Source organism: Leuciscus leuciscus (assembly GCF_965113295.1).
Source record: "Leuciscus leuciscus genome assembly, chromosome: 11".
NCBI lineage: Eukaryota > Metazoa > Chordata > Actinopteri > Cypriniformes > Leuciscidae > Leuciscus > Leuciscus leuciscus.
The window spans coordinates 23,576,817-23,590,796 of record NC_138735.1 but is presented as its reverse complement, the minus strand read 5'-3'; the positions used below and the strand labels follow the sequence as shown (position 1 = coordinate 23,590,796).

General features: G+C 39.3%; 3 protein-coding genes across 3 annotated transcripts in view; all 3 read left to right on the top strand.

Annotated features, from left to right (window-relative positions):
* The window catches only part of LOC309508814 (uncharacterized protein), a gene marked incomplete at its 3' end in the record, with an annotated part of 54,367 nt that overhangs the window by 10,386 nt on the left and 30,001 nt on the right, over positions 1-13,980 (top strand). The window contains exon 3 of the mRNA XM_082183284.1: positions 5,294-5,528. Within this exon, the coding sequence (XP_082039410.1) occupies positions 5,294-5,528 (235 nt within the window). The remainder of the gene's footprint in view (positions 1-5,293; positions 5,529-13,980) is intronic.
* Positions 1-13,980, top strand: part of LOC309509684 (uncharacterized protein) — a 45,687-nt gene that overhangs the window by 4,470 nt on the left and 27,237 nt on the right. Inside the window, exon 3 of the mRNA XM_082184475.1 lies at positions 4,569-4,818. Coding sequence (XP_082040601.1) covers positions 4,569-4,816 — 248 coding nt within the window. The 3' untranslated portion in view covers positions 4,817-4,818. The remainder of the gene's footprint in view (positions 1-4,568; positions 4,819-13,980) is intronic.
* LOC309509694 (uncharacterized protein) overlaps positions 1-13,980 on the top strand; it is a 58,069-nt gene that overhangs the window by 21,864 nt on the left and 22,225 nt on the right. The window lies entirely within an intron of this gene.

Genomic DNA, 13,980 nt, shown 5'->3' with positions numbered 1-13,980 from the left:
ATTGGACAACCGAGCGGTTGAGAACGCAGCACTGTTCATCTTCAAACCATCAATTTCTGGTGAATATTCTGAGGGTGATACATTTACTGGAGCAACAGTGACAACAGGGATCTTATTCTCAGAGTTAGAGCGCGACACATATGCCTTCAGCATATTGATATGACAGACGCGTGACTTTTTCTTACGATTTGGGGTGTCAACAACATAATCAGTGACACTCAGTTTCTCTTTAATATCATAAGGTCCAGTAAATTTAGCTTTAAGTGCCGAACCAGGCACAGGAAGTAAAACAAGAACTTTCTCTCCAATTTGGAATGAGCGCTGTACAGCTTTTTGATCGTATCGAGTTTTCATTTGGTCTTGGGCAGAATCAAGAGAGCGTTTTGCCAGCTTCCACACTTTATGAAGTCGCTCACGGAATGAGCTAATATAATCTAGGACGTTCGTTGTTGGAGACGGACGATTGGAAGAAAGGATCTGCTCCTGCAAAATTTTCAAGGGTCCACGCACGGTGTGCCCAAAGATCAATTCAGCAGGACTGAATCCGAGAGAAGCTTGAGTCGTGGTACGAATTGCGAACAACAATAGTGGGATTTCCTCATCCCATTCTTTCTGTTGATCAACGCAGAAAGTTCGGAGCATGGACTTGAGAGTTTGATGAAATCTTTCGATTGCCCCCTGTGACTGAGGATGATAGGCGCTAGATACCTGATGTTTGATGTTTAATTTTTTTATTACTTTGGTGAACACTTTAGACATAAAATTGGTTCCTTGATCGGACTGAATGTATTTCGGTACTCCAAAAGTGGTGCAGAATTTAACGATTGCTTTGACAACTCCATGAGCTTTAAGAGAGCGTAGTGGTATCGCTTCAGGATACCTGGTCGATGTACACATTAATGTCAACAAGTAGGAATTTCCAGATTTTGTTTTGGGTAGTGGCCCAACACAATCAATCAATATACGCTCGAATGGTTCGCCAAGCACGGGTATCGGCCTCAATGGGGCTGGAGGAATGACTTGATTGGGTTTACCGGATAACTGACACGCATGACAAGATTTACAGAATTTAGAAACGTCTGATTTCATGGAAGGCCAAAAGAAATGTTTCAACAGATTATCATACGTTTTTCGAACTCCTACATGACCAGAAAGCTCATGGTCATGTGCCACACTCAACACTTGTTCTCGGTAGGGTTTTGGAATGACAACTTGAACAACAGTGCCCCAGTCATCCTTAACATGACCTGGAGACCACTTACGCATGAGAACGCCGTCTTCAAAGTAGTAACCCACTGGACACTCTGGCAAAACGCTCGGCTCAACAACAGCTGCAACACAGTGACACAGAGTTTGATCGGCACGTTGTGCCTCAATTAACATGTTTTTTCCAAATGGGAAGTCAACATTGGGAAGTGCACACATTTTTAACTCAACTGCATCAACTTTTTCCTCTGTCTCACCACAATTATCAGCACACAAAAAGGTTTTTGACAGATCCACAGAGTCTTTAAATTTATGAGCTTGAGCTCGAGTCACTACACACGTACTAAATACATCGGGAAATTCTTTATGCAATGCATCTTCATTGTGCGCATCAGGAACGTCTATCACTTCTGGCAAACAGAAAACTTTATCACCTGCCAGATCGTTTCCTAGAATGAGCGATACACCTTTAACCGGTAATTCAGCCCGAACTGCCAGTTTAACGTTCCCTGAAATAATCCCAGAGCGTAAATAAACATTGTGCAAAGGAACTTTAACTACAGTGAGATCAATGCCTTGCACTAGCACACTGGAACCGCAGTTTGAATGTTCAGAAAATGGCAACACACTCTCTAAAATAAAGGATTGCGCGGCGCCAGTATCACGGAGCATGCAAACACGTTTTGTTTCCGAGTCTGCTTCGTTAAACGACACAACACCATCAAAAATGAACGGCTTAAAAGCAGATTCAGCGGCTGTATCCAGAGATACCGGCTCAGGGGAAAAGATAGGTCGCTCAACTAACGCAACGCTTTTGGAAGTGTTAGCTTTCTTGCCAGCTTTACGTTTCAGAACAGGGCAGGCGGAAATGAGATGTCCCACCTCATGACAGTAAAAACATTCACGGTTTTCAGTGAAGTCTGCCCTCAAAACATTCTTAGGAACCACAGAGGCATCCTTAGAACTGCGAACACAATCAGGGAAATTACGTTTTGTGGGTGAAAACACTACTCTGTGCGTAAGTACAAACTCATCTGAAAAAACTGCAGCAGCAGAAAGAGAGGACACTTTCTGCTCATTTAAGTAAACCACGATTTTCTCGGGTAAACAATTCTTAAACTCCTCCAAAAGTATTAGTTCTTTAAGCTGCTCAAACGTGACTATTTTGTTTGCGGCGCACCACTTCTCAAACAAACTTGCTTTGTCTCTAGCAAACTCAACATATGTTTGACTAGGGGTTTTCACATGATTACGGAACTTTTGCCGATATGCTTCGGGGACTAATTCATACGCACGCAAAACGGCGTTTTTCATTACTTCATAGTCCAAGCTCTGTTCAAGCGTTAACGCTGAACAGACTTCTTGGGCTTTACCCACGAGTTTACATTGTAACAACAGCGGCCAAACATTCCGCGGCCATTTCAACGTGCTGGCGATTCTCTCAAATACGGTGAAATAAGTGTCAACCTCGGTCTCTCGAAAAAGTGGGACTAGTGATATTTGACGACTAATATCAAATTCAGGTTGACTTACTTGTGGGTTGCGTCGAGGTGCAGGAATAGGACTCGGAGTGGAAGCAATCATGGGTGACGGTAGATTCACGTTCATGCCAAGCGCATCAACAGCTGAGGGGTGAACAGGTGATTTAGTTTTGAGCTCCAGCTCCAGCTCCTTGAGCTTGATATCTCGCTTGGTTTCAAGCTCAACTGTGCGTACATGCAACAGCTGACTCTCATAACGCTGTCTGCCCAGCTCCACCTCTAACTCTTTCAATCTGATCGCCAGTAAAGGATCCCGCGGAGAAGTTAGATCGACAGGATCTATGCTGGCCAGCTCCTCAGGTTTGGGTTGCTCACCCTCACCTGCGAAAACCGGCAACTGAAATGCAACACCCGCCGACTCACTCCGCTCTGGCAAAACTCCGCGCTCCATCAAATGTTTATGAATTACCTCCTTAATCTCCTGTTTAACTGCACCACGAGGAACTGTGATTTGATAAAAATCCGCAATCGTGAACAGATCATTTTTACGGCAAATATCTAACTGTTCAGACGTAGGCTGAATCGCAAATTTTTCTAGTGCAAACTTTAAAGACATTCCAAATTCCCTCCCCCTCAAAGTGAAAACCACTAGCCAAGCAACAATATACAAAGCAAATTTCATGAGTTTTTTTTTTTTTTTTTTTTTTTCTCTAACACGCAGTGACGAAACTCCAATTGGTTTTGCAATAAAATTATTTTTAAGACGAGCCCCCAATTTCTGTTACGACCGCTAGGGGTCAGCCGCAACAGGAAAAGGAAGAGAGTCACACTACCAGAGAGATGACGTGTAACATGATTTTTATTGACCAGGAAGGGTTAGCGTCAGGGGCAGACAAGGCCAAAATAACAAACAAAACAATCTTTTTTTAGGATCTAAATGACCTTAAACAAAAGAAAGAAATGAAAATACAATTCAACTTACCTAACTCCCTTACCCATAAACAAAGTGAAAAAGCAATACAAATAAAATGGCGTCTAACCCCCTACATCCCTTAATCTGGTAACAATGTTTATACAAGAACATTTACACGCTTATTTTAAAAAGTATCAGGTTGACAAGTTAGAATCGGAATCCAAGGAGTGGTCAAACAGGCAATAGTCAGATATAGGAGAAAACCAGAAGTAGTTACATTTAACAAACACTCAGTTTCACTAAACACTATCTCTTTGGCATGACACTTCAATCACAGTTTCACTAAACACTATCTCTCTGGCACGACACTCTTACTCAATAAAATAATGGTGGAACGAACAAAGTTGAAGAGAAGCACAATCAATGGTACAAACGCAAAGCACAAAGTCAACGAGGCTCAAAGGCAACCATGGTGTGTCAGGGCCGGTCCTTATATCCAGGTCAGGTGCGTAGCTGGTCCAATCACAGTCCTCCACAGATTACCAGAGGTAACGCCCATCTGAAACACAAACTTGTGTACACACAGAGAGAGAGAGCGAGCAAGACACACCCACACACAAGGACAATTGATACAAACACACAAAATATCTCAGGATCCTAACAGTAACCATCCCATAATGTTTGCAAAATTATAAAACAGAATGTTCCCTGAACATTTGTATAACCGAGAAAAAACATGTTTAAAAGGATGTTTACTGGATGTCAATGCTTAATATTGTGAAATAAGACTTTGGGGCATTTATGCAGGCATTAAGCAGAAGCAGGGCCGTCGTATAATATATTTGCATTACTTGATTTGTAACATTACAGATAATAATTGAACAGTAAATATAAGTGTCATTGTGTCACTGTTTAATTTGAGGTCAGAGATGTTTCTAATAGATGTCTTTTCAATTGTGTGATTTCAGAAAAACCTACAGAACGTCGGAAGAGGAAAGGAATTCGTTCTTTCCTCATGAGAGTGTGGAAGGCTATGAAACAACACTTCGGCTGCTGTTGTCACAGTAGTGCTGTGGATGTTGTGGAGCCTTTCGTCCCTCCAGCAGATCTGGACCCAGAGCCTGAGCCAGATCACCCAGCCGTCAAGTTGCTGACCTTGGTGGAGTTCTTTAGCTCAGAGTCACTCAACATGGAGGATCTTTCGGACAGGGAATAAAGGTAAGCCAAAGGGTCTCTTAGGTGATCATTTGAAAATAAATTCATCATCTTTCACTGGACTCTAATTTAGATGTTCTTTGTTTATCTGAGTCAAAGCGCGCGTGTCGGGCTTTAAACGTCACTATAGTCATCATCAGCATGCAAATACTCCATCTTTTGTATTTATGTCCGGATAGTTTTATTTGTTTTGAATGATGACATTTTCGCATGTACATCGGGGTGTTTTGCAAGTACAAGTAGATTAATTGATGCCGACTTCAGATGTGCGTGCGATGATGATTCGAATTTTAGTTGATATAGCGACGCGATTATGAATTCGATTATGAGTAACTATTGTAACAATTTGTAATTGACCACTGACATTGATCATTGATTATTATCAAAACATAACTAACTATGTGATGTCTGAAATATTCCAGCCTCAGGCCTCTCCAGATCCAGAGGAGCTGCTTCCACTCAGACGGCTGGTCTGGAGGTTTGGAGTCTCAGTTCTGATGATTTAGCTCCTCTGTCTTCTGAGTTTTCTTTCTCTGTGTTCACAGGTCAGGCTTACGGGAAGAGGAAGAGGCAGATCGGCAGCCAGCAGAGCCCAGATGATGGATGTCCGTCCAGGCGGTCGTGTGGAGAGTTGAGCCTCAGCAGCAGAGGGATGTACAGCGTCGAGTGGAGCTCCGACCGCCTCCAAGAGATGATGTGCCCTCCGCTGCCAGGTCAAGTTCCTTACTTTATCCACTACAGTAAATGACCTGGGTGTTATACTAGACCGCAACTTGTCTTTCGAAAATCATATTTCATGTTACAAGAACAGCCTTTTTCCACCTTAGAAACATTGCTAAGCTACGTAACATGCTATCTGTTTCTGATGCAGAAAAGTTAGTTCATGCATTCATGACCTCGAGACTAGATTACTGTAATGCTTTATTAGCTGGTTGTCCTGCATCCTCAATAAACAAGCTACAGTTAGTCCAAAATGCAGCTGCTAGAGTTCTTACTAGGTCAAGAAAATATGATCATATAACACCAATTCTATCATCTCTACACCTATTAAGTTCCGTATCAATTACAAAGTATTACTACTGACCTATAAAGCCCTAAATGGTTTAGCTCCTGGGTATTTAACGGAACTTCTATCGCCCTACAATCCATTGCGCTGTTTAAGATCACTAAATTCGAGGCTTCTGGTCATTCCTAGGATATCTAAGTCCACTAAAGGAGGGAGGGCGTTTTCACATTTAGCTCCTAAACTCTGGAATGGCCTTCCTGATATTGTTCGAGGCTCAGACTCGCTGTCCCAGTTTAAAACTAGATTAAAGACGCATCTCTTTAGCCAAGCATTCACATAATACTTACCTTTTATACTACAGTTGAATCAGATCGAATGCATTAATATTATGAACAGCAGCTATGCTAATTATTTCCCATCTACTTTTCTGTTGTTATCTTGGGACGTTAGTCCCGAGGTAAATAGAGTTCGTCAGCTCCAGTTTGTATCCAGCCTCTCATGGAAACTTCAGATGCCCCAACACCCGTGAAGAGACGACTCGACGCCCGTGAAGAGACGACTCGACGCCCGTGAAGAGACGACGCGACGCCCGTGAAGAGACGACGTGACGCCCGTGAAGAGACGACTCGACGCCCCTGAAGAGACGACGCAACGCCCGTGAAGAGACGACTCGACGCCCGTGAAGAGACGACGCGACGCCCGTGAAGAGACGACTCGACGCCCGTGAAGAGACGACGCGACGCCCGTGAAGAGACGACGCGACGCCCGTGAAGAGACGACGCGACGCCCGTGAAGAGACGACGCGACGCCCGTGAAGAGACGACGCGACACCCGTGAAGAGACGACGCAACACCCGTGAAGAGACGACGCGACGCCCGTGAAGAGACGACGCGACGCCCGTGAAGAGACGACGCGACGCCCGTGAAGAGACGACGCGACGCCCGTGAAGAGACGACTCGACGCCCGTGAAGAGACGACTCGACGCTGGCGATATGTTATGCCCTAAATGAATACATGATTAACTAACTGGATTTTTAGATGTACATTTCTGAAATGCACTTTCTGTGAAGCTGCTTTGAAACAATATGTATTGTGAAAAGCACTATACAAATTAATTTGAATTGAATTGAATTGAAATCATTGGAAAATAAATTCATCATCTTTTACTGGACTCTAATTTAGATGTTCTTTGTTTATCTGAGACATGGCTTCATGTATACTCCCCGTCAGCAGCATTAGAAGTGCCTGCTTTTAAACTGCATAAGAAAAATAGAGTTGGTTCTAAGGGGGGTGGAGTTATGATCTATGTGAAAACTGGTATCCAGTGTAATGAAATCGCTTGGTCGAACTGTATGGATTTGGAATGTATTGGCCTGAATCTTATTCTATCACCACAAATGTCCTTTGTATTAATTGTAATTTATAGTCCTCCCTGTTCAAATAGTAGTTTTTATGAAAATGTTACTAAAACAGTGTGATTGATTAATGAAATATGATTCTTATGGCATCCCAAAACATAAACTAGATGACTTCAGAAGTGAAGACTAAGACAGACTAATATTCTCCAAAGTATTAGAGCACACTAAAGATTTTAGTTGCAAATTTAGTCATAAAAATAAAAAACATACTGTCCCCTGGATAAATTCAGATATTTTAAAACTGATGAAAGAACGGATCTTGCTTTAAAAACTAATAAATCAAAGTTAAGTCATGATAGCCAACATTTTATGTTAAGGAACAAGGTGGTAAAGACACTCAGAAAAGCTAAGGCATAGGGATAATTGAACCAGCAAGAGTTCATTCCAAAATAATCTGGAACTAGTTGAATAAATGAAAAGGAGATTAAAAAGAAAGATAGGACACATCTTTCACATGGATACATATGGTTCTTTTAAGTTTTAAGTTATTTTACTTACTAAGCACTGTCAACATTAGTATCTTAATATTCAGATTTTAGTCATTCTTCTTTGTAATAATTGCTCTTAGTTATTTGCTTTCTCCTGTCGCTATTTTTCTTACCTCTTATGAAGCACTATATATGTTTAGACTGATTTTCGTATGGAATCATGTACTTTTTTTTTAGTTTTTTTTAGAATGTGATTTTTTTCTCTCTCTCTTTTGTGTGTGTGTGTATTAATATAAGATCCTTTGTGTTTATTAATGTGCACTGTCCCTATGAACAAATAAACATGAGAGACTGCAAGACAGGAAAGAAGTCATCACAGCCATATTTGCTTTGTTTTAAAAGCAATGTTTGTATAGTAGTATGATTTTACACAGCAAAATATGTAGATGTATAGATATAGTAGTTTTTTTCCTACCCTTTATTTGTACTTTAATATTTGTGTGTATATATATGTCATTGGTCTCTTACTTTGTATAAGCAGCTATGTCTTGTTAATACAAAAAAGGTACAGAAATCAAATAAAAACATTTAAAGTTAAGACGATCATCTTTATTTATACAGCACTTCATACAATATTGTTTCAAAGCAGCTTTACAGTGATAAACTAAAAGATAAGGATCAATAATACAAACACACTTCAATTCTCTAAGATTCAGCTCTAAGACAGTAGTGTCATTATTCAGCTGGAGTCAGTTCATAGTTGATTCAGTTCAGTAATTGTGTAAAGTTCATCAATTATGTAATGAGTTTCATTCAGCTGTAAAGCAGCTCTACAGAAAACAGTGATGTCATCATTCAGCTCAATAAAAATCTTGACAAACATTATAAGTGGATCTTAGTTGGATTATAAAAAGTGTGACATGATCCCTTTAAATAAATTCTTTCAAAGAATAGAAAAATTAGGTTCATGACAGCCCTCTCCATGGTTGTTAAAATTTTTATTTTTTTAAACAGTCAGTTATTATGCTAGATTATGCACCGGGGGGGGGGGGCATACTGTCACAGTTATGCTCTGCTTGAGTTTGGTTTATGTCATTGCTGTTTTCCTTCCTGCCTGAGTTCGTTATTTCTATGGTTAGTATTTGATTAGTCATTCTGTTCATTCTGTTCTGTGTCCTAATTAGTTCCCTTTGTTTGTTCCTTGTATTTAAGGCCTTGTGTTTCATTTGTGAATTGTCCGGTCTCGTTAACACTACGGTTGTGTTTCCTCGCCTGCCTTTGTGTTAAGTTACCTGTGGATACCATTAAAGGCTGCTTTGAATCTGATTCTTCATCGTTGTGTGTCTTCCTGCAACCTATCATGACAATAACTAATCAAACCAATGATCAAACCAATACTTGAAGACACCAATAGCCTACTTAAGACACCAATATACTTGAACAAAACAATGTGAATGTATACTTGGAAAAGAAAAATATATATATACTCGAACAAACCAATAAATACTTGAGCAAACCGATGTGTCTAAACGAATATTTAGTAGAACAAACAAATATATACTTGAACAAACCAATATGTACTTGAGGAAACCATTGCGTAGCCTACTCGAGGAAACTAATGTAGCCTATACTTGAACAAACTGTTGTATAAATGAACAAACCCATGTGTAGGCTTCTTGAACAAACTGATGTATCTAAACAGGGTTTCTGCACACTTTGTAAAGTCAGATTTAAGGCTTTTTAAGACCTTTTTAAGACACGAAGAAATCAAAATTAATACCGTGCATTAGGGGTGTGCAATATTGACCAAATATGTCTCGATATTTTCAAAGTTTTGTTTATAATCATTAGATAATATTTTACTGATTGTGTTTTTGTGCTGGGTGCCATGGCTGGTTTAGGCCTGTTGTTGACAGCTGACTGAAGAAGATATTCATATTTTTTATATTCTATGCAGTGGTCAGTTCACAACAGTGACAGAAATTATTATTTTTTATTAAGGGGTAATATTTGCCACCTTAAATTTATTTCCAGGGGCATTTTCACCTATATATGGACATTTGTAGATGTATGCATCACCTTTTATGTCAAATTCTAACATTCAAATTAAATTTGATTAGAATAATAACATAATACCACTGTTAACAGTCAAATTAAATCATTAAAGGTCCCGTTCTTCGTGATCCCATGTTTCAAACTTTAGTTAGTGTGTAATGTTGTTGTTAGAGTATAAATAATATCTGTAAAATGATAAAGCTCAAAGTTCAATGCCAAGCGAGATATTTTATTTAACAGAAGTTGACTACATAAAACGGCTCGATTGGACTACACCCCTCTACTTCCTGCATTAATGACATCACCAGAACCGTGTTTAGACTAACCTCCGCCCACAGGAACACAGGCGTATTGATGGCGAAATGTCAACAGACGGTTGATGTTTACCTATAATCGGATACCGCAAAAGTTTAATTCGAAGTTGTTAGTTTGCTCTGTCCTTTTCACCACGGACTGTTTTTCTAACCTGGGATAATATCAAGCAGGCTTCTCTCAGCGTTTCATATTGACGAAGGGGGAAATTGCAACTATATTCCAGCAAGCGGTAAGTACAAGTAGTGATTTAATATGGAAGTAGCGATCAACTTCACATCGTTTCTCTTAGTAGGATGAAAATAATCTTACTTAAACTGTGATTAATATACAGAAAGCGATCAAAGAACAACCCCTTTCCAATCGTCCAAGCTGTCAATCACACAGCGCGAGTTTAATATGGACACTTGCCAAAACTCGTTATGAAATCAATGACGCTGTTACACTGCACAACGAAGCTCTTACTGTATTTATATACCTCATGTTTGCATTGGTGAAATCATTAGTGAGTGCTGAAACTGCGTTGCAATGATAAGATCTTTTTTCACGCGATCAACAGGCTGTCATCTGCTCAATGCTCGTCACTGCAATTTTTTATGTGATTGAAATAGATCTAAATACTTAAAAAACTTCTCACGATTCGTTAATCCCGATAGCTGTAATAGTAAAAACGTATAATAGCTGTAATAGTAAAAGTTTTCCAGATAGTTTCACATGTAATGCCAGATATTTCATATGCAAGCATTTCAGCCAATCACAGCAGAGGGCGTTTACGCTGAAGTCTCTCAGCAGACACGCCCCTTCAAACAGAGTGTTCAAACCAGGGAATGAAATCAGGCTAGGAAATATGCCTTTTATTTCTAAATTATAACAATTTTTGATCTAAAAAACATACTAACATTATAAGGGCACCCCTGGAAACATGATAAAATAATAAAAATAATCCATGGAATGGGACCTTTAAATCAAAATCCATCTTTGCAGTGCAGAGGTGACACAGAAGCGGCATCAGATCTGGTATTAATATATTTACACTGCATTTACAATTGCATAAATAAAGCTATGAGATTGTTGTTGTTGTTTTTTATTCAATATTTAAATATGAACTAATTTCTCATTTTAACGTTCTAATTAAAGGGTACTTTGAATGTGAAACTAAAACTGCCAGCAGGTGGCGGCAAGTCTGCCAGATAGGCTGTAGGATCCAGCAGGAACGTAGGCTGCTACGTAGCTGTGGTAACTAGAGCAGAGCTGGCAACCCCGATGCCGAAACACTACTGACTTCGTGATTAGTAGATAGGTGGAGGGTGGAGCTTCAGGCCAAAACACAAGATGACAACATCAACATCAGTTGAGGGCTGAAACTTCACTTTTTAAATGACAATATCCTGGCCGGACTACTGTTGTCAGTGATGTAAGTATTTGAAATGAACATGATTTCTTAATGTCTAGTGACATATCAGGGCCATTTTATTATTAATTGAAATACATTTCTTGCATACAGCTCCTTTAAGTGCTCACAGATACACTGTCTCTAACATAAAAGTTCAAATCTAACTTACAGAGCAACAATTATTTTTTAATCTGATAATTAATATACGAACTTACCGAGCCAAATACCGCCGCCATTACTGAAGATTCGCCGGCGACACCATTGGCTGCTATCGCTTGACTTCCAGTTAAATGTGATTGGTTGCTACTACTTTGGACGATACTGATTGGCTGTCACGAAATAGCAGGTCCCTCCTAATATGGCAGGGCTTCCGGCTGCTGCCAGTGGCAGCTACTTCCTGCTGCCAGCTGCCGATTTTTCGCTGAACCCCTACTGATGCTTCTCCTGCAGAGGCCACTCTCCATTTGTGCTTACAAAGCGCTCTGACGTCACTTTCGCGGGAGAGCCGATGGGTGGTGCTTCGCTAGGCCTATTTTATAATAATAATAATATTAATAATAGTAAAAGTTAATTGAATAAATATATCAGACAATATATTTTCTATGTGGTTAATTTCTTTCTTTTTTGTCGACCGTTCCATTCTCTCATTTTAAAGGGGTCCTCTTATGCTTTTTCACTTTTTCAACTTTAGTCAGTGTTGTGTTTTTGAAAAAGATCTGCAAGGTTACAAAGCTTAAAGTGCACTCTAAGAAAGGATGTTTTGGGGCCTTTACAGTTTTTCTCAGTCGCTTTGGTCCATTTCTCGAATCATCCTCGACATTTGCAAAACAGTAAGGGCATTTCTCAAAACAATTCATACAAATAGCAAAACACCATGGATTACCTGCAAAAAGCCAGTCTCTTGCTCATAATCCTTAGTTCGTCTCTCAGAAGTAAATATCTGTGTCAATGAACATGTCAGTGCCATCAGAATGACAAGTCCTTGTGTCATTGTGTACGGATAAGATAGTCAAATTACTTAGTAATTTTAGAATAAAAGGCTACTTACCTATTTCTTTTAATTAAGGTTGTTTCTGTCAGGACCACTACCGTCAAATATGATTGACAATTAGCATACAATTTGGATAGGCGGTATGGTTCCGTTCTGGGCGAGAACTCCCTGTGCATCCATGCAGCCTAGCATGGATAAGAGCAGGGAGAGCAGCAATAACCCCCCTTGGGGTAAACAGAACTGAACCAACATGAATGTATTGCAGATATCATTAATTCAAGATTTTAAAGTACGACATAATTCGAGAATTTATTCTGATTCGAAGGGAATCAGAATGCCAAATCCTGACTGACGAGAGGAGGAGCTGGGGAGGGAGGAGGGTAATTCGCTCCTGAGAAACGCGATAGTTGCTGATAATACTGAAGGAGCTTATATATGTATACGGTGATAGGCGTCGAATTCCTATAGGTAGATGTGGATCAGCTGATAGTCAGCTGATGCGAGCTTGACTAACGTGACCTGCCAGAACTAACGCTACGCTTATTTGAATAAGCAAATATAGGCATGATTTTCATATTTATCTAAAATACTGTTACAACGCACCCCATTACTGTAGGTTGTAGCCTAATAACAGCACTCTATACCTGATATTAATTTACACATTTAGGGATCAACTGTAGTTTTCATAACTTTAAATATTTTAACCGAAATGTAAAATGTGGCATCTAGCTCAACCGTAGCTGTCACAATATTGCACGTGTTGCCTGCCATGCAAGATTTATAGAGAGATTTTCATACAGGACACTGGTTTTGATGAGTGTCTGTTTCAGGAGATGATCACACAGAGGTTGCTGTTTATATAGTTTTTTGTTTTTTTTTACCAGATATGTTGTATTACATTTTTAAGACCGAATTAGGAATTTAATTTAACACAACTTTGTTAGTGTTGGTATAAAACAATTCCAAGTAAGGGCTTTTGAGTTACAGTTTTTCTCAATCGATTTGGTACATTTCTCCAAACTCAGGTAACTGCTCTCAAAACAGTTAACACAAACTAAACACACTCTTATGTTGGCGAAACAGTTAAGTATTCACTGCACAATGAAACACAGCATTTTATTCTAGTAACTTTAAGGTGTAAAAGGTCAATCAAAATCTTGAACAACAACAAACAGAACTAGTTCTGTTGAGATAATAATGTTGATCATTACATTAAGTTAATATTGCATAATGTAAACTCAAATGTCTATGTTAACTTATTTTCTTAAAAAAATAAGTTGAAGTAACTTAATAAAATCTTCTTGTTAACTTCGAAATTGGGCAGTAGATTTATTTGCATATGCTTTGCATAGGACTGAATAAGGAGAATAAATGTTGAAATTAAGTGTTATTTTATGTGTTTTTAGGTAAATGAAAATGCCTGTTAGTGTTAAATTCTGTTATGTTCGACATTTAAAATAGTTTCTGTTATGATGAGTTTAAGTTTTTGTATGTTTACCATTGTGCTGAAGAGTCGATACTTGCAGGTAAATGACTGAGCAATGACTGTGCTAATGCCAGAG